General features: G+C 60.3%; 1 protein-coding gene across 2 annotated transcripts; it reads left to right on the forward strand.

The window, feature by feature from the left end:
• Positions 1 to 1,125: 1,125 nt before the first annotated feature.
• Positions 1,126 to 19,437, forward strand: B4GALNT4 (beta-1,4-N-acetyl-galactosaminyltransferase 4). 2 transcript variants are annotated; one of them, XM_085063589.1, is made up of 20 exons: positions 1,126 to 1,423; positions 7,784 to 7,899; positions 9,310 to 9,420; positions 9,494 to 9,589; positions 9,816 to 9,906; positions 10,220 to 10,320; positions 10,613 to 10,680; positions 10,995 to 11,073; positions 12,311 to 12,377; positions 13,782 to 13,925; positions 14,067 to 14,176; positions 14,432 to 14,532; positions 14,809 to 14,891; positions 15,480 to 16,668; positions 16,765 to 17,072; positions 17,248 to 17,401; positions 17,712 to 17,784; positions 17,869 to 18,022; positions 18,248 to 18,374; positions 18,624 to 19,437. In XM_085063589.1, the coding sequence occupies exons 1-20, from the start codon at positions 1,273 to 1,275 to the stop codon at positions 18,736 to 18,738; spliced, it is 3,438 nt and encodes a 1,145-aa protein (XP_084919715.1). In that variant the 5' UTR covers positions 1,126 to 1,272; the 3' UTR covers positions 18,739 to 19,437. The 2 variants fall into 2 exon arrangements, with proteins under 2 accessions (XP_084919715.1, XP_084919714.1); XM_085063588.1 differs by lacking the exon at positions 1,126 to 1,423 and adding an exon at positions 2,242 to 2,413.
• The last annotated feature ends 313 nt before the right edge of the window (positions 19,438 to 19,750 follow it).

Genomic DNA, 19,750 nt, shown 5'->3' on the forward strand with positions numbered 1-19,750 from the left:
CCAATGCAGCGGAATCCGCAGGACACGCTGTCCCGTAACATTTCACTGGCAACTCCGGGAATATTTCTGATTAAAAGAAACCGAAGAGGGAAGGCCCCGCCCTGCAAATTGGGATTTGGTTTCTAGGAATCGCAGCCCAGGGCACTGGTGCCCTCTAGTTTTCCCAGCCGTGTCTTTTCCCCTGTAATAACTTATTTCTCCCGTGCTTTTGCCCCTAGCCTGAGCCGCAGCGAGGAGGGGACACTGCCTCAGCCTGTGGAACAGGAGAGGAGGGAAAAGTCCCATTGTTTTCAGCCCAGCGCTGCGGAGGGGAGAGCCAGCCCGCACACGGGTGCGGGGAGCTGCGGCCGGTCTCTGCCCGGCTGAGCAGAGGCGGCTGCGGGGGCACTGGACCGAGGCCCCCGGGGTCTCTGCATCCAGCCAGGCGGATCCCGGGATCCCGGCACCCAACAGGGAGGGTCTTGGGAATCCAGCCCCCGCAGGACTCGTGCATCCAGGGACTGGCAGTCGGGGGGTCGCAGCCCCCATGGGATCCCCGCACCCAGCGGGGGGATGATCCCCGGGATCTCCGCACGCCTCTTCCCGGGATGGTCCCGGGAATGCCGCCCCTGATCCCGTGGGATCCCCGCCGGGTAGCGCCCCCCTGCGAACCGAACCGGGCACTGCAGCCCCCGCCGCGGCCGGCCGGGAACGTACCATCCCCGCCGCAGGGGGGAGAGGTGGGGGGCGGCCCCGCCCAAGCCCACGTCACCAATCGCGCCGACCCCTCCGTCCCCGCTTCACGGAGACCCCGTCGGCTTCCGCCTCGCCGCCACCCTGCTCTCCCGCCGGGCAGTGCCGGGGACGGGGCCGGGGGCACGGCGCTCCCCCCCCGCGCCCCGCATGGCCGCGCCCGCGGCGCCCCGCGGGGATGCCGGACCGTTGGCGTGGAGACGCGCGGCGCCTCCGCAGGCCCCGCCTCCGCAGCGCGCCCATTGGCGGAGAGCCCGCGGCGGGAGCCTCGCGATTGGCCGGCGGCGCCGTCGCTCCTCGCTGGGGGCGTGGCCGCGCGCGGCGCCCGCTCATTCATTCCCCCCGCGGGCGCGGCGCGGGGGGGCGATGCACCGGCGGGCCCGGGGCCGCCGAGCCCCGCACCGACCCCCGGCCCCACGAGCCGCAGCCGCCCCGCGGCCGGCCCGGAGCGCGCGGGCTGGACGGGCGGGGGGCCCCATGGGCCGGGGTTAGCCCGGCGGCGGCCGCGGTGGTGGTGGCGGGGGCGATGCGGGCGGCAGGATGCCGCGGCTCCCGGTGAAGAAGCTCCGGAAGCAGCTGAAGCTGCTGCTGCTGCTGGCGCTGCTCACCTCGGCCGCCTGGTTCACCTACCTGCACATCAGCCTGGTGCGCCAGGGCCGCGCCCTGCGCCTCCCCTTCGCCTACGGCAAAGGTAACGGGGCGGGGGGGTCCCGGCAGCCCTCGGAGCGGAGCCTCGCAGGGCTTTGGGGGTCCCCAAGGGCTGGTGGGTCATCCCCGCCATGCTGGGGTACCGGAGCACCTGGGGTTGTGGTCCCCAGGGGGTGACGGGGCTCCCCCTCCAGCACCAGACTCTCCGAACACCTGGGCTTTGGGGGTCCCCGAGGGGTTTGAGGGTTCCCCGCCACGCTGAGACCCCAGAACACCCCCTCGGGGTGGGACCCTTTCCTTCCCAGCGCTGGTTCTCTGTCCCGCATCCCCCGCGTGGGTTTGGGGCGAGCGGGACCCCTCCGTGGGCTCTGCGCCCCGGCGCTGGACCTGCGGGAGAAGGGAACACCCAGGAGAGCCCCCAGAGCGGCCGGGGCGTTCATTGTCCCCCTCGAGCCGCTCCGTCCTCATTCTTCCACCCGCTGCCTTGGCTGCGACGACAAAGAGGCCATTTATAGCCGCTCGCCGCTGCTGGAAGGGGCAATCCTTCTTTCCCGTCCCTTCCCAACGTTCCCATCCTTTCCCAGCCCTCTCCATCCCATCCCAACACTTCCTCAGCCTGTGCTTCTCTGCTGTGAAAAACAAAAATTCCTTTCTTCTCCCGCCCTCGGATAGCGGCCGGGATGGATTCCGGGATGCTCCGGAGGGACAGGTGCCCTGAGGCTCGGATGCGTGTCCAGTCGCTCCCGGTTTTCCCGTGGCAGACCTCCGTGGGCTGCCCGGGGGGACACAAAGCGACTCGGAATATTTGCTGGGTGAAACTTGAGCCGTAGCGTTCCTGGTGGGACTGGCCTCGCCCAGCGCGTTTTGTCCTAAAAAATGAGAAGGGGACGGGATTTAGTGCTTGTTGAGAGAGGAAAAGGCTTTCCCGGGGGGGGTGAGAGCGGTCACGGAGGTTGGCAAAGCATCTCGGCTGGAAAACGCAAAGTTTCCGAGCGGAGCAGCAGCATGATCCTGCAAATTTTTGGGCCTTACGGTAAAATCGGGAAATCGGGATAATGCGAATGAGCGAGGCAGGAAATGAGGCTGCCGAGGGGAGGGGGGGCACCGGGGGCTGCCGGCTCCCTGCGGGATCCTCCGTGGTGGGAATGCCACACGGTGTGCTTTGCGTTCCCGAGGGGATCGTCCCTGTGCTCCCACCGTTATCCCGAGGTGCTTCCCCGTGGCCCCGCCGTTATCCCAGCGTTCGGGACGGCCATGTCTGGCCTCGGGCAGGGGGGAAATGGCATGGGATCGCTGTGCCTGCGGATGGCTGGCTGGGAAATCCATGGATCGGGGTCCCTCCGGGTTTGGGGTGCGAGGGTGAGCCGAGGTTTTCCTGTGGGGAGGAGGATGCACAGGGATGCCGTGTGCCGGGGTGTTTCCAGGTGCTGAGCCTGGCAGGTGCCCTGCATCCCAGCTGCCCCTCAGGGTGCTCCAAGGGGAAGCCATAGGCTTTGTTGTGGAAGTGACAGGATGCCCAGCTCCACTCAGGAAATACCTTGGTGTGAGGGTTTGGGGGAAGAGTATCACCCCAAGGGTCTGTGTGCCAAAAGGATTTTGGGGATGACTTTTGGATTTGGCTGCTGTGAGCCAGGACCCACCTGTCTGTGCCAGGGGTGCTGCCCAGTTAATTAACAAGGAAAAAGGTTAATTGCTCATTAAACAGGATGCCAGTGAGCAGCTGGACGCTCTGGAGGCTGCAGGTGCAGGGCATGAGGATATTAGGTAGTTTTGGGGGATGTAAAGTGGGGAAGATCCAGCCAAGTGGGGTTGGGAGCACAGTTGGATTATCCCGGGGGTCCCCACGTCCCCTTGGCCAAGCCAGCGGTGACACCTGGAGCATCCAGGGGCTGGGCTGGGAGCTGTGTGGGTCCCTGATAAAACTCCCCCCTTTTCATGATCTTCTTCAAGGGGATAATTACCCTTCTCTGCCTAATTGAACGCGCGGATTCCTCATTGGAAATAATGAGGCCATTATGGTGCTCTCCCAGCTGGAAACTGCGCCGAGGCAATGGGGTGGAAACGTGGATGTACCAGGTGGAAAGGGAGGAAAAAAGGTTGGAAATCCCAAAAAGAGGGGAAAAATGATAATAAAAACCTCAAGTGGCTCACAGTGGGGGTGTGGGAGTGGGGGTTTGCTGGGATTTAGCATGGAGGGTGTTGGCAGTGCTGGAGTGAGATTTTGGGGATTGGGGAGCACAGGATGGGTGCTCAAGGGTGTTAAAGCCAGACTGTGGATGAAATGGGGTTCTCTCTGCCTGGACATGATGTGGCTTGGATTACCCCTCTACCTGGTCCAGAGGGCTCCCAAAATCCCCTGAGATCCCAAGGCAGCGATGGGATGGATGCTCTGTGCCCTGTCCTTGGCTGTGCTCCCCCCAGGGACCCGTCCTCAGGGGTCCCACATGCAGGGAGAGCAGGAGGGAGAAGGTATGGGATAATGTGTCCCTCTGGGATCCGTCTCGGCAGATCCTTTGATTTTAATTGAGAAGCTGGAATGCTGCAACCTGCCGTGGGGTTCATCCTTTTTGTCAGGGATGCTGGGAGCAGGGAGGGAAGAGGATGAGAAGAGCCCTTTGAAGATGAAGGGCAGTGGGATTTGCGAGTGGGCTGGGAGCTGCTTTTTCTTCTCCTGGCATCACCCTACTTTATCTCTGCTGGGAAAGGCTGGTTTCCCTGGATGGACCCCCCTTGGCATGGGATCCCAGTGCCAGGGAAAGCAGGTCCCATCCCTGCTGCTGAAAGGGAAGTTTGGAGCTGGGGTAATGGGCTGGTTTGGGTGTCACTGGAACCCTTTTTCCATAGGGGAAGCCCTTGCTGGGCTGCCCCAGGCTCCACGTCCTGCTCCTCTTGGGTGCCCAATAGGAAAAATTTGGCACCTGCCTATTTAGGATTATTCAAAGGCAAAAATTTGGCTCTTTAGAGGTATGAATGACTTTGAGCCACCCCAAGTGAGTGGCACCTGTCCCTAGCCAGGCTGTGACCCAGCCTCCTTGCCACCCAGAGGGTCCTCAAAACTGTCCCTTGAAGCCTGGGAAGGGCTTTTCCCAAGCACCAAGAGCTCTTCGTGTTAGTGTTTGGGAGCTTTCCCTTCCCAGCACTGCCCTGGATCTCCCCTCCCTCTTCCCTGTGCCTGCAGCTGGGCCTCTCCAGAGCTGCTCCTGGGGAAGGGGTGAGCAGCCCCCTGGGGTATCAGCAGCCTTGGCACTGGCAGAACACAGGGATTTTGGCAGGGTGAGGAGCCAGGTGGGAGCCAGCTGCTGGAAGAGGCTGGAAAGCTGGAAATGGGATGGCAACCCCAAGGGCAATGTGGAACTCAGAGGCTGGAATGTTTCTGGGGTGAAATGCTCTCTAAAATTCCCAGCATTTTCCAGTGACCTTCTCCGGAGGCTGCATCCCAGGAAGCACAATCTCTGTGCCGAGGGCTGTGGGATGGAGCAGGATCTCGTGGGAGCTGCTCCAGCTCTCTTTGGGGCTGGAGCAGGTGGGACTGCAGGGCACTGGATGCACAGTGAGGGAAATGGGGGAAGTCTGGGGGCTGTCCAATCCCAGGAGGAATGTGAGATGCTGATTACAAGCATGGAAGTGTCGGAGCCGCCTCTGCTGGTGGGTGTTTGTCAGCTGGAGTGGTCTCATGGCAGCTCCATCGCCAGCCAGAGCGATTCTGCATCGATTTCCACGGCTCCAGCCGAGAGGGCTGTCACAGAGTGGGAAAGCAGCAGGAAAGGAATGGAGGAGGCAGGAAAAATCCCCCTCGCTCCTCCAGTTCCCTCAGCAAGGCAGTGCCGGGACTGAGCAAGCAGCAGTGCTCAAGGGAGGCAGGGCAGGGGTGTTCTGGGGCTGCTCCCGTGTCCCCATGGCTGTCACGAACCCCATTCCCCTTGGCCCCATTGGTGTCACCAGCTGCTGTCTGGGGACTGCGGCCAGCAGTTTTGTCCCGTGTTTTTGTGGCACTGACAGGGGGGTTTGTGGTACTGATTCCTTTCTGACTAACTATAATCACTTAACATCTCGTTAGGAGGCTCGTGCAGGGATGCTTCTTCTCCAAGGCCGCATCTGCTCTGGAAAAATTTGGGAATGGAACCTCTGGGTTCAATGGAGATGCCACCACCACCTCTGCTGCAGCTGTGTCAGGGTTTAAATGTCACCTCCCTCCCTCCCTCCCTCTGTCCATGTCGCAGGGCTTGGAAAAGGGCCAGGAGAAACCCCGGCATGGAAGAAAGGGGCTGTGTTCAGGGCTGGGGAGGAGGAGGCGGGAGGTGGGATGTGAAAGGCTCTCTGTGCTTCCCAGTGGAGTTACAGGGCTGGGATAACAGGGAGACGCTTCTCCCATGGGAGGCATCGATCTGTGCCCTGCCTGGGTCCTTCGTATCCATGGCCTCCTCCCCAGGATGAGGATCCTGGCTCCCTGTCTGGAGGCTGCTGTGACTCAGAGCTGGTTCATGCCATGCTCTGTGCTTCCTGCCCCCTCCTCACTTCTCCCGGAGCATCAGTGTCGCTCCAAGGAAGAGCTTTTAGTGCTTCCATGCTCTCTCTGAGCATCCCCATCCTGCAGCCAGTGGGTCCTTGCTTGCCCTCTCCTGCCCTCTCTGGTGCCGGGATGTGGGAGCCCCTCGGAAGGGATAGGGAGCAGGCTTTGGGTCCTGAGAGCTCCCAGGATGAGCCTGCCCAGCTTGGATTAACTCCTGTTTTTTCCTCACTTTGCTTCAGTTTGTATCAAACAATCTCCCACCGGTTCACTGGGCCCAGTCCTGGCATGGAGGAGAGTGCAATGGGGTGGATCCAGCCATCCCTGTGGATGCAGCCAGGGATGCTGCTGGCTCAGGGTGGCTCAGCTGGCCCCAGGCTGGGCAGCCAAGGCTGTACAAGGGGTTTGTCTGTGGCAAATCCCACGGGAGAAAGGTTTATCTCCTCCAAGGCCGGGAGAGATGCCCCGAGTGGGTACCACAGAGCCGGGCACTGCATCCCAGCCCTGGGCAGGTCCCTTGGGAGCACTGAGCTCCTCGTGGCCGTGATGAACACAAGGATCAGTGTGGTGGGAATGATGCTGTTCGTGTGTGGAGCGCAGGAGCCGAGCGCTGGCTCAGGTCCCGCCGCTCCCATCACCCTCCTGGAGGAGGGAAGAGGGATGGATGCGGGAATGGAGCTGGGTGAGGGGAGGGGGCAGCCGGGGGAGCTGCCAGGAGCGAGCTGGGGCTGCCAGGGGCTGAAGAATGGCCAGGAGCAGAAGAAGGGGCTTTAGAGCTTAATTTCCTGTCCCTGCCGTGGGGATGGGATTTGTGCTGCCATCTCCAAGGAGACGCTGGCTGCGCGGCCGCTGGAATACTAATGGTGTGGGAGGCGTGTGGCGGGGGGCTCCGGGCACCATGAGCCCCTCCCTGGCTGTGGCAGCCACTCAGGCTGTTCCATTTTGGGGAGTGGGAGGCCCCAGTACTTGCTGGTGGTGGGAAGGAGAGTGTGGAGGGACAGGGACATCTTTCCATACCCCTGGGACTGGGTCGGTGACCCCTTTCCGGCAATTCCCGTGGCAGGGGGTCACTGCTTAGTGCACCTGGGGCTCCCTCTCATTGCCGTGTGGGGAGGCTGGTTTTTGGGGACCCACAGGTGTTTGTGTGGGTGGCTCTCGGACACCCTCCTCTCCAAGCATTGCCTTGAGCTTCCCTTGGCTCCGAAGAGAGCTGCGGATCCGTGTGCCAGCAGCGGAGGCTGAACTGTGAACTCCCCCCGTGGCTCTGGGTTTTGGGGTGGCAGAAAAAGGGGATGTGCCCCCAAAATAACATTTTCCAAGTCTGCACCATTGGTTTGGGGGGGAACGAAGTGGGGGCAGTTTAAAATTCCCTGCCCAAGGAAAAGGGGCTGCAGAGGAGAGTTAAAGGTTGGGGATAATTAACTCAGCACAGTAATGATGCCGATGGGTCTGGGAGCAAGGTCTTGATGTAAGTGTGGTGTTGAGGGGGAAGATGGTTTGGGGGGATTGGAACTGGTGTGCTCTGGGCAAAGCTGTGGGATTCTCCAGGAGAGCTGGGGGCTGGAGGGGCAGGAAGCAGGGATGCATCCCTGAGGATGGATGAAGAGTGAGACCCCTAGGAGCTTATCCTGGCATCTCTTATATAAAGGGCCAGGAGCTGTAGGGGCTGTAATTAAACCTGCTGCTGATGAGCTGCTGCAAAGCTGCTTAGTGCAAATGGAATGAGGGGAATTGCAGCCAGGGCAACCCCCGTGTCACCCCCCTTTCTGTGTCCCTGTCCCCTGGAGCAGAGGCAGTGCCAGCACCTCCCCTTGCCGGTGCCAGGCAGAGGGCTGTCCCCAGAAGAGGTGCTGGGGTGGGGGGCCATGGTCTGATCCCTCTCTGCTCCCCTCACAGATGGAGAGAGGCCGGGGGAGGTGACGGATCCCGGGAGGCGGCCGGCGGCGGCCCTGGCATCGGCGCGGCACAGGAAAGCTGAGGATTCCAGCGAGAGCCACGAGGAGGATCCAATGGTAACACGGGTGGGAAGAAGCCTGTGAAGGTCACTGGTCTGAGAGCAGCGTGCTTCCAATCTTGTCCAGCTGCAGGGACCCAAGGATTCAGGGGGTGTGACCTCTGGTTCTGCCCAGCAGCCCTTGCAGTGGGGACACCCCCCCCAGTATCCCACTGGAACAGGGTGGGATATCCCACATGATATCCTACACCACTCTCTGTGTGCCCTTGCCGTGGCACAGCTTCCCTGAGAAGGGTCCTGCTTCATCTACACTGAAATGGCCCTGCTGTCCCTGTCCGACTTGTTGTCACCAAGAGGCCTTGGAGCAGGGCAGCCAGATGGGATGGAGGGTGGGGGAAGCCACAGGGTATTCCTTGCCCCATCCCGACAGTGTGTCACGCCTCAGAAATAAAGGACAGATGGACAAAGAAGGAATCTGAGGTGCCCAGAGGAGGCACAGGCTGGTGCTGGGTAAGGACAGAGGGCACAGCAGGAATCGCATCTTAGCTTTTCCTTGGACAAGAGTGAATCTTTCCAGTGAGCACAGCACAAAACCCTCTCTCATTAGGTCTTCCAAGGGCAATGCTCCCTCCTCCGGGGCTCTAATGAGTTTGTTTAGGCAGTTTGCTAATTACTTCCCTGGCACTGTGCATCCTGTGCACGGCTGTGCCGTAGTGGTGGTGCTGTGTCTGTTCCAGGGGTGGCTGAGGAAGAGGGAAATGCTCTGGAGGGGCTCCAGAAGTACCTGGCTCTTCCTTGTCACCCATCAGTGATCTGGAGGCAGGTGAATGCTCGCTTAATCCCTCTAAATTATGGGATACAAGCAATAGGATTAACCTAATCCCCTTTAAAGAAAGAGGGGGAGTGGAGAGACGTCCTGCTTCTTCTGCTCGGGACGTAGAGATCACCTCTGTTCTTTTGGAGATGGAGCCCAAAATTCCAGCAGCCCCCAAAACTGGCCAAACATTTTGGATGAACAGAAAGCTCACTGTTTTGGGGGAAGTTTTGGCAGAGGAAGGAAAACGAGTTCGGCTGGAACATTTTTGAAACTGCTGCCTGCGACACCTTGCCAATATTTTTGTGCCTCCTCCTGCTTTCCTTTGCCGTGAGCTGTGAAATCTTTCACCTTGGTTTGGCAATGCTGAAAATGAGGTGTTTGGATCTTGGAATGGTGGAATGGTTTGGGTTGGAAGGGACCTTAATGTCCATCCAGTTCCACCCCCTGCCATGTGCAGGGACACCTTCCACTATCCCAGGTTGCTCCAGGCCCTGTCCAACCCGGCCTTGAACTTTTCCAGGGATGGGGCAGCCACAGATTTTCTGGGCAGTCTCTGCCAGGGCCTCTGCACAGATGCAGGGAGACATCCCAGAAGCACAGGATGTGCTGGCCCTACTCACCCATCCCATCTCTCCCTCTGTTCCTCGACAGAGCGACGGGCAGGACGTGGATGGATGGTTTTCCAGAGGCCAGCATTCCAACCGAGGCAGCACCCACCCCAAACTCAACCTGACCAAGCAGGCCTTGCCCTGGAATGAGCAGGTGGGCAGGGAGCAGCCTGGGGGGGCTGGAGGAGGAGAAGGAGCCCCACTCAGCTCCCTCTCCTCTCCCACAGTACAAAGGGAAGGCAAACCTGCACGTCTTTGAGGATTGGTGTGGTGGAGCTGTGAGGCACCTGAGGAAGAACCTCCACTTCCCGCTCTTTCCCCACGTGAGTCGTGGGACACGGGCCGAGGGGTCAGAGCCAGGGTCCACCCGTCCCTCCTCGGGTGTCCACTGGTCCTCTAGGCCTTGGCTGGCAGGGTTTGGTTTGGGGAGGTGATTCCCAGCTGGAAGGACAGGTGGGTGGTGATGGGACCCCCATGTCCCCTCTGTGCTGGGGGTGTGGGACACTGGGATAACACAGAGCAGGTGACTCATGCCCATCTCCTCGGCAGACCCGCACCACGGTGAAGAAGCTGGCTGTGTCTCCCAAGTGGAAAAACTACGGCCTGAGGATTTTTGGCTACATTCATCCCTTCAAGGATGGTGAGTGATGGAGCATGGCCTTTTCCTCCATGCAGCAACATGGAGATGCTGTGTGCTTCCCTTTCCTGGCCACAGGAGGACACAAAGGCTCTCAGGAATGGTCCTCAAATCCTGGATCCCAGGCAGGAGGGTCCTTCTGGAGCCAAGAACTTTTCTCCTGTGGCTTTGAAGAGAGGCAAAGCCCTGATCCCGTCCAGGACAGAGCCATGGCATGGGGTGTTTGCCCCATCTCACCACAAGGCACTGGGACCAAGCACATGCCACCAGGGTCCCCATGTCCCTGTGTAGTGACCCTCTCCTTGGCTCTCCGCAGGAGATTTCCAGTTTTCCGTGGCATCGGATGACAACTCGGAGTTCTGGCTCAGCTCTGACGACAGTCCCTCCAATTCCCGGCTGGCCGCCTTCGTGGGCAAGGTATGGCATTGCATCTCCACCTTTCCCTGCTCCAGGGAGAAGGATCCATGTGGGATTCATGGGTGGCTTCTCTGCTCCTTTGGGAATGCTGGGCTGTTTCAGCCTGCTCCCGTCCCTGCCCCTGGCCAGGCCTGGCTTGGCTTCCAAAGAAGCCCCTTTATCCCTTCTTGGTTGGAGCTGCTGAAGACCAGGGGATTTAACATTTATTCTTGGATTTTCTTGGGGTTAATTCCCATAATGGGAAGCTCTGGTGTGGTGTCCTGCTGCTCTCATGCTTCCCCTTCCTTCCCAGCTGGGCACTGAGTGGACAGCACCCGGAGAGTTCACCAAGTTCAGCTCCCAAGTCTCCAAGCCCCTGCGGTGAGTGTGTCCTTGGGATGCAGTCAGGGACATGGAGTTGCTGGCTCTGACCTCCCTGGGCCATGGTCCCTTCCCAAAAGGCATGTGGGGCCAGACTGGGCCCCAGATCCATGGTTTGAAGGTGCAGGTGGGGAGGGGGATGTCCTGATGTCCCCCCAATCCCACAAAACTCCTCATCAGTAGGATGGGGGAGCAGACATCCTCCTTGGCTTCCTGTCACTTTGCCCCAGGAAGGTTTACCCAACCGTGGGCAGGACAGGAAGGCTTTCCCAGGCTGGCCCTGGGCTCTGACAGCAGTGTCCCCTCCCCTGCAGCCTCATGTCCTCCCGACGGTACTACTTCGAGCTGCTCCACAAGCAGGATGACCGGGGCTCGGACCACGTGGAAGTTGGGGTGAGTAAATGCCCCTCCCTGTGCCTGATTCCTTCCAGGACTGGCCAACCAGTGCCAACTTCCACATGTGTGTTGAAGTTCTTTATCCTGGAGCAAAGCCACCATTTCCCCCTCCCATAGCTGCCAGTGGGGACAAGTCGGTGTCGCTGTTTCCCTGGCTATTCCAGCACTGCAGCACATGGAGTGCTGTTCTCCTTTTCCTGCTGGTGGTCTCTGAGGAGGTGAAGACCCTGCTGTCCCTTTCTCTTGGGCAAGGAGAGCCCAGAGCAGGCAGGTCCCACCTTGCTGGCTGCATCCCAGCCGTGAGAGAGAGGTGGCCAAGGTGATGGAGCTGTTCCCTGTTTTCTTCTTCTCCCCGCTTGGAATTACCATGAGTTTCAAATCTGAACTTGCCTGCCTTGGCAGCACAGCCCTGGCAAAGCCTGGAGCGTGTGTCAGGGGCTCAGGCTGGCTGAGGGGAAGATGTTGGCTTGTTAGCAAAGGTTTCCTTTCTCCCAAGAACTCATTAATCACTGGAGTCAAAGCTGTGCCAGCAAAGCATCAGGGAGGCCAGCAACACCCCTTCCTCGCTGGCTGCCTTCCTCCCTCATCCCCAGCCCCTCCATCCCGATAAGATCTGCGTTTCTTCAGGCAAAAACAAATAGTGGGGAAAACAAATAGAAGGGGGAGATGCTTCTGAGTTGGGATGTTTTTGCTGGAGGGAGGGAGCTGAGCCTTTCAGCCGTGCAGAAAAACCTCTCAGCTGTGCAGAGAGAGACAACAACAACATCCACAACAAAAGCAGGACCCTGATGTGTCTTGCCGCGGGGCATTGAAGGGCTTGTCCCGACAAAGGCTCCAGATTGGCTTTTAAAATGCTCGAGTTAAATCAGGGCAGGCAGCTCTGGAGACCCTCTTAAATCAAAGCAAACTCTTCTTTATAAAGCACTGGAGTGAGGAAAGGAGCCCTTTGGCCACAGGACTTGTGACAGTCCCAGAGGGAAGCAGCATGCCTGTATCCCACCCACAGGAGCCTTTCCCTCTCTGACCCTGCAAGGATTCCTGCTAATCCCAAACCCTGATGGATAATGGCAGGAAATGGGGCAGGATCAGCCCTTTCTCTTACTCCTCTTGTGCAGGGAAATTTCTGGGAGCTGCAGGCAGGGAGGACCTATCCTGGGGTGCCGGAGTTAGGGAGCTGCATCCCAATCCCTGCCACCCTCCCCCTCATTCCACATCTCCTTTTATTTTTTCCCAGTGGCGAGTTTTCCTCCCCAGCCTGAAGTTTGAGGTGATTGACTCCTCCTACATCTCCCTGTACACAGGTAAGGGTCAGGTGCCTCCTGCAGCCACAGTCAGCAGGCTCTCTGGGGACTGGATAATGCTAGGTGCAGTTGGGAGAGGTGGCAAGGAAAAACAGAGCCTGGGAAGTTGGATCCTGGGGGAAGATCTTGGCTTCTGAACCCCTTGCCACGCTTCTGCTGGTGTAAGGAGGGATGCAAGGGTTGCAGTGGGTAGGATTGATGCTGGGAGCATGCTGAAATGCTGCTAAAAATGGGATGTGGAGTCAACACACCATGGAAGCACAGCTCTGTCCCTGCTCCAGCCTCGTCCTGGCTGCCAAAACCCCGCTGGCTCCCGGGCCTGGCCCTGAGTTATGAGGAGCTGTCGTGGAAGTGGGGATGGATGGCACAAGGTTTAATTAAATCTATAGATCTTCTGCTTCCTGCCTTTGCCCTGGCAGCAGGAAAGGGCTTGATGGATGGGTCCTGCCCCGGCGCTCTGCACGGAGCGGGAGCGGTCATCATTCCTGCTCTGGAAGGTGTCGATAAGGAGGAGGGGGCAGGCAGCAGGCAGGATCCGTGGGGAGGAGAGGGATGAGGGGTGCCAGTGGTGCTGATGCAGGTGCCCATGAGATGGATGACGTGCAGATACATCCCTGTCCCTTAGCACTGGCTCTTTCTGCATCTCCTTCTCCTGCTTCCCAGCTGCCTCAGACCCAGCAGCACCCTGGGGTGAAGCTGTGTCGCTCCTGGGGAGCTCATTCCTGGTGGGGGCTGCTAGCAGCAGGCAGAGCTTCTTCCCATTCTTCCCATCCTTCCATTTTCCCTCCCTCTGGACCTTTGCAGGGGCTCCAGCCCAACCCCAGCCAGCTGCAGGGACACATTTGGGAAGCTTTTCCCTGCCACAAGCAGAATTTGGGGCTCAGGAAGGGGGATCCTGCTTCCCTGTGGCTCTGCAGCAGGCAGGGCTTCCTGGAAAGGGAGCACCCGTGGGAGGCAGCTTGGAGAAGGGTGAAGGTCATGTAAGCAGGGTGACCTCCCATGGGAGCCTGGGGGCTCGTCAGCCTAGGGTGACATGCCACCCTCATCTTTGGGTAGGAGCCAAACCAGCTCGTGTTGCAGTTACCTGCAGGAAGGACATCTATGGTTTAATCCCTGTGTCTTTGGGAGTTAAAGCCCCGAGCATTCCCTCATTTTTGAGGCCGTGGTAGTTGGAGCAGGACAGCCTGGCTGGGATCAGCTGTCCCCTCGTCCTCATTAGTCGATGCACTAATCATTGGGCTGATTAGTCACGGGGTCTGCGAGATGGCTGTGAGGGCAACATTGGCTTTCCTGGGAGCAGGAGGAATCCACAGTGCTCCCAGTCCTCTTGGAGGGATGGGGAAAGGCCCCTTGGAGGACACTCCTGGTGTGCCCCTGGGGTTCAGCCCCGGCCCTGTCCTGCAGATGAGTCGTCGCTGAAGATGAACCACGTGGAGCACATCCCGCAGACCTTGGCCAGCCACAGCGGGAGCCACCTCTGGGAGGCCCAGCAGGACGAGCACGGGGCCGACATGCTCAAGGCTGACCCCAGGGACACCTTCTTCCTCAGTAAGTGCCTGGGAGTGCATCCGTGCCAATCCCTGGCAGGGTTGGGGAAGAAAAAAGGCTGCTGTGGGCAGCTGGGTCATCCCTGCTCCCCTCTGCCCATCTCTGCTGGGAACACATTGGGATTTTTGGGCTTCTCTGCAGCCCCTGCCATCGAAGCGTCCCGCGTGGAGAACGTGCTGGTGCCCTGTGCCTACAGCCCCACCTATGTGGTGAAGGATTTCCCCATTGCCCGCTACCAGGGCCTGCAGTTTGTAAGTGTCTCCCTGGGGACAGGGCCATGCTCCCATGGGGACATGGCAGAGCCCGGGGCAGGGATGTTCTCATCCGGGTAAAAATCCAGGACGAAGCGTGCCTCGGTGGAAGGTTGGGCTGAGCTTCCCCAGCTCAGCCTGAGAGGGTTGGGGTTAAATCACTGTGAGTGCTTGAGGTGCTAGGGGTCACTTTGGTGTTGGTGGTGGCCTTGGGTCCCCAACTCCTCGGGGTGACATGGCACTGTCACCCCCCAGGTCTACCTCTCATTCGTGTATCCTAACGACTTCACACGCCTCACTCACATGGAGACGGAGAACAAGTGCTTCTACAGGGAGTCCCCCCTCTACCTGGAAAAGTAGGTACTGAGGGCTGGGATTTTGCGGTTCTGCATGGAGGGGCTGATGTCAGCAGTGCTGAGGTGATGCATTCTCAGCCCCGTGTCCCTGTCCCCGTTGGAAGGGCCACCACAGGATGGCTCTTTCCCCCTCTCCCTGGCATGCAGCAGATGGAGTGCTGGCAGTGCTCCTGGATTTGGGAACTCCGGCTCCCTTGGCAGCTGGGTGCTCCTCCCCACACACATTCCCTCACTCCTCCCTTCTCTCGGGCCCTCACCTTCCCTCTCCATCCCCAGGTTTGGGTTCTACAAGTACATGAAGATGGATGAGGAGGAGGAGGATCCGCGGCAGCGGGCGTTTCTCTTCCTTGGCCCTGACAGTGAGTCACTGGGATCACCTGGTATGGCGCCGAGCTCCCGGCGTCCTTGCTGGCAGCTCGTCCCTCAGAGCTGTGGCTCATCGGGATGACTCCAGCACTGCCACAGGCTCTGGGGGGCAGGGCTGTGCAGAGCAGCATCCCTCAGAGAACTCCTCCAAGCATCCTGCTTGGCTTGATCGCAGAGTGATGCGGGAAGCAGGACACTGGATTGGAATTTGCTCTCCCTCCCACATCTCCTGGGTTGGCCTTGGCAGTGGGCAGCAGGAATTGGACCCAGTGTGGAGTCTGGGGATGTCCATGGGGCCTGGGGGAAGCCAGAGGGTGTTCAGAGCCTGCCTCAGTGGGTTTGCAGCTTGGCAAAGCCCTGGCAGGTTGGGTTTGCTCCTGGATGGAATGAGATTGGTGCTGAGATTTGAGGTGGGGATAAGTGGCAGCAAGTGGAGCTGCCAGACCCAGTGGGCATCTCTCAGTGGGCATGCCTGGGTCTGCCCCCTCACCTCAGCCACTCACAGCTTCCTCTCCTGCTGGGATCAGGCTCTGCCTCCTTGTCTTGGCCTCAGGGTATTAATCTCTGCCTTCCCTCCCTAGATTTCCTGGAGGATGAGGAGGAGGAAGAGGAAGGAGCGGACAGCCCCGAGCCCACAGATCCCCCTCCCGAGGCCAGGGAGCAGAGCTTTGGGCCGGCAGCCAGAGCCAAAGGGAAGGACCCTGCGCCCGTCACCGGGGATTACGGAGATGACCTGGACTATTACAGCTTCCGCCGGCAGCGGGGCCGGGCACGGGCCGAGGCAGGCACCCCCGGGCAGCTGGGGACATGGGGCACATCCAGCCTGCCAGCCGCCCTCCAGGAGGATGCCGTGCTGGAGCGGCACCCAGGGCGGGCGCTCCGCTGGCTGCCCCAGGACGAGGGTGAGGAGGATGAGCTGGGGCTGCCGGCGTCTCCGAAGCACGGCACGGCCCTGGGCCTCCAGCCCCACCTCTCCGTGCCCATCTTCAGTGGCAAAGCCAAAACGCCGGGTCCCAGCAGGCCGGCAGCTGCCAGCGAGGACAAGAAGCCCCCGAAAACCCAGGAGAAGGTTTACGTGACCCGGCTGCAGCCTGGGAAGCGCAAAGCCCCAGCCCAGGAACCGGCTTTCCCCGGCATCTTCCTGTACCCAAAGCCTGTGAAGAGAGTCCACCTCCACTCCAGGACCCCGCAGAAGCATCCCGTCGCCCCCAGCAAGCTCCGGGCAATCCCTGGCCGCCGCAGCCCCTGGCTCCTGAGCAACCTCTCCAAGGAGAGGGACCCTGCCAGGCGGAAGAGCGGCAGGAGGTGGGATCGGCTGCTCAAGCAGCGGCTGCTGCCCGGCCTCCTCGCCCTGGGCACAGAGGGCCTCTTCAGCCGCGAGGACACGACCCCTGCCCCGGGCAGGCCGGTGGCCACCACCGACTACAACTCATCCGAAGCCACCCATTCCGAGGGGACGCGGGCAACGTCCTTCCTGAAGGTGTCGGAAACGACGGCGTCACAGCAGGAGGAGGGAAAGGGCCAGGAGGAGGAGGAGGAGGAAGAGGTGTCGGACTATTCCTACGAGGCGGGGGAGCTGCAGCAGGGCTGGCTGGAAGACTCCATCAACTGGCAGCGGACGTTCAGCGTCAGCTCCGTGGACTTCGAGCTGCTGCGCTCCGACTGGAACGACCTGCGCTGCAATGTGTCGGGAAACCTGCAGCTGGGCGAGAGCGAGGTGGTGGACGTCGTGGCCCAGTACATGGAGAGGCTCAACGAGAAGAACGGAGGGTACGGAGGGAGGGGCAGGAATTAAGTTGGGTGGTCCTTGATGGTGGGAAGCAGAGTTTGTGGTGACTGATTTCGAGGCTTCTCTTTTTCCCACAGGATCTACACCCTCCTGAGGATCATCAACGTGGAAAAGCGACGGGACACGGCGCGGGGCAACCGCTACCTGCTGGAGCTGGAGCTGGCAGAGCGCGGCCAGCGCACGGTGCGGCTCTCCGAGTATGTCTACGTCCTGCTGCACCAGGGCAAGCAGGATGACAGTGCCGAGGCCAACCTTGACGGGCTGGCCCTGGGGGCCACTGAGCCCCAGCCCAGTGCTTGGAGCATCCTCTACGGAAAACCCGTCCTGTGCCGGCCCCTGCGGCTCAGCTGGAGGCAGGACGTCATGGTGCACTTTGTAGTGCCGGGTAGGTGACAGTGGGACATGGCTCTCCGGGGTCTGTGCTGCTCCCTCCACAGCCCCTCGGCTCCCCGGGCTGCCCCAGCAGGATGAGAGTGTCACCTCTCCTCGGAAGGGGTCGGTGTGGCTGGGAAGGGTGCTGTGGATCCCCACCGTGAGCTGGAGGGTTGTGTCTCTGGCAGTGAAGAACCAGGCCCGCTGGGTGCAGCAGTTCATCTCGGACATGGCCGGCCTCTACGGGGCCACGAGGGACACCAACTTCAACGTCATCCTGGTGGACTTCGACAGCGAGGACATGGATGTGGAGAAAGCCCTGCGGGACGCCCACCTGCCCCGGTAACTCCCAGCCTTGGGGGGACTGGGGGGCTCCCTGGGGTGGGACAGGAGCTCAACCTGCTGCTGCTCCATCCCCACTGGCACAGTCCCTGCCTCGCAGCCCCTTCCCTCATTCTCATTTTTGGGGGTTTAAACTACTTTTCCACGTGGATTTGGGGGTGCAGAAACTTGCGGCTCTGTGGGGGAAACCCTCAGCTTGAGCTGTAGGACTTCCTGAGAAGGTTCTTTCCCTGTGCGGATGGTTCCTGTCCCTCTACTGGCTGTGTCCCTGTCTGTCCCCAGCACTACCTGCCCTGTCCTGTCTCCCCAGCTTCCAGTACCTGCGGCGCACGGGGAATTTCGAGCGCTCGGCTGGGCTCCAGGCTGGTGTGGACATGGTGGAGGTGAGTGGGGACAGGGACCAGCTCTTGCTGTGGCTCCTCTCCCAGGGCTGGTTCCTCTCTCATCCCACACGTGTTCCCTCCCAGGATGAGCACAGCATCGTGTTCCTGTGCGACCTGCACATCCATTTCCCCACCAACATCCTGGACAGCATCCGGAAGCACTGCGTGGAGGGGAAGCTGGCCTACGCTCCCATCGTCATGAGGCTGAGCTGCGGCAGCTCCCCCCGGGAGCCCAACGGTGAGCAGGGACCCCTTTCTGGCTGGGAACACCCCAAAACCAGGCTGTCACCTGCTGCACCCCTGCAGAAGGTGGCACGGGTGGGGATGGACCCACAGTGGGAAGAGGGGTTGGGATGGGGAGTCCCTGTGGCTCACAGGTGGTGGGGAGAGATCAGAAAGGATGACACATCGTTTTAGGGTGCCTTCTAAAATCCACCCCTCCCCTCATTGCTCCCCCCTTCAGGCTACTGGGAGGTGAATGGCTTTGGCCTCTTTGGCATCTACAAGTCAGACTTTGACCGCGTGGGAGGGATGAACACGGAGGAGTTCCGGGATCGCTGGGGCGGGGAGGACTGGGAGCTTCTGGACAGGTGAGCCTGGGGACCCCCAAATACCCACGTGGATTTGGGTACATCCATAAAGCTGGGTGATTGGGTGGTGAAGGGGAAAACTTCCCTTTGGGAGGGCCGTGTCCATCTGTCTGTCCACCCTGAGGAGCCCTGTTCCTCTGTCCATCCATCTCTTGAGCCATGTCCCTTCCTTCCTCCCTCCATCCCCTGAGCCCTGTCCCTCTATCTTTCCATCCCCTGAGCCCTGTCCAACCGTCCCTCCATCCACAGGGTGCTCCAGAGCGGGCTGGAGGTGGAGCGCTTGCGCCTCAGGAACTTTTACCACTACTACCACTCCAAGCGCGGCATGTGGAACGCCCGCAGCAAGAAGTCCTCCAAGAACTAGTGCCCGAGCCTGGCTGGTAGCCACCGACCCCCAGCACCCGCCTGTCCCCCACCACCACGACCACGGCGCCCTGGTGCCGGCACGGGGGTTACCTGACACCCACCGTGGTTATCCGGGGGAGGGGGGAGTGGGGAGGGCTGTGGCTCGTGGTGGTTTTTTTCTTAAGGGTCTAATTTCTTAGTCAGCTATGGATTGATAAATTCCTTAGTGCCGGTGGGTCCTGGGGGCTGTGCTGCGTCCTGGACAGGCTGGGGATACTGGAGGTGGAATAGTGGCATCCAGGATCCCTTTGCAGCCCCTTTCCTGCTTTGTCCCCCCCTAAAATACCCAGTACCTCGTCCCTGTGTCGGGCTGGGGAGCTTTGGGAGGGCTATGAACCCACTGGGGCTGCCCAAAGCCTGCTGCTTCCTTCCAGGACCCACGGAGGGAAGCGGGGCGTGGCTGTGCCCTGCTCGGGACACGCTGTGGGTGGGGGGCAGAGCCCCGAGGCTGGCGCTGCCTGTGCCGGGGGGGCTGGGCTGGGGGGGACAGGGCAGAGCCTGGAGCAGGTACGGGCAGATGACATTTCCAAGCTAATTTCTGTGAAATTATGAGGTAGGAAGCTGTTTTCAGGAAGTTTTTGTCTGTTTGGTTTGGTTGTTTTTTGTTTTTGTTTTTTTTTTTATTCTTAAAAAATTAAAATCAGTGTCTTGGCTGGGATTTTCCTCCGCTCCGTCACCCTCACACCCAGGCAGGGAGGCAGGGCACGGGAGCCAGGTTGGCCTCTGTCCCTCGGTCCCCAGTGGTCCCCTCTCTGTGGTGGGAGTGGGCAGCCGTGTTCCGTGCTGTTTCCATGCAGTGAATAGTAGGAGGAGGCAGCACCCTGTTTGATGCCCGGCCACACGTCCGGGCTTGCTGAGCCTCCGCCCCACACGTGGGCTCCACCCAGCTCCACGGGGGGCTGCCCTGGTGCATGCATGTCCTGGCACACTTGTCCCTGCCCACCCCTGTCCCAGCTCTGCAGTGGTGCTTC

The sequence above is a fragment of the Lichenostomus cassidix genome, chromosome 5 (genome assembly GCF_008360975.1).
Source record: "Lichenostomus cassidix isolate B80296 chromosome 5, HeHo_3.0, whole genome shotgun sequence".
NCBI lineage: Eukaryota > Metazoa > Chordata > Aves > Passeriformes > Meliphagidae > Lichenostomus > Lichenostomus cassidix.

Excerpts from the sequence above, each read along its gene's own strand:
- B4GALNT4 (XM_085063588.1), top strand. The coding sequence starts at position 2,257 with ATGAGAAGGGGACGGGATTTAGTGCTTGTTGAGAGAGGAAAAGGCTTT. Across the intron at positions 11,074-12,310 it reads CGGACCACGTGGAAGTTGGG|TGGCGAGTTTTCCTCCCCAG; the intron begins GTGAGTAAATGC and ends ATTTTTTCCCAG. Across the intron at positions 18,375-18,623 it reads GACTGGGAGCTTCTGGACAG|GGTGCTCCAGAGCGGGCTGG; the intron begins GTGAGCCTGGGG and ends CTCCATCCACAG.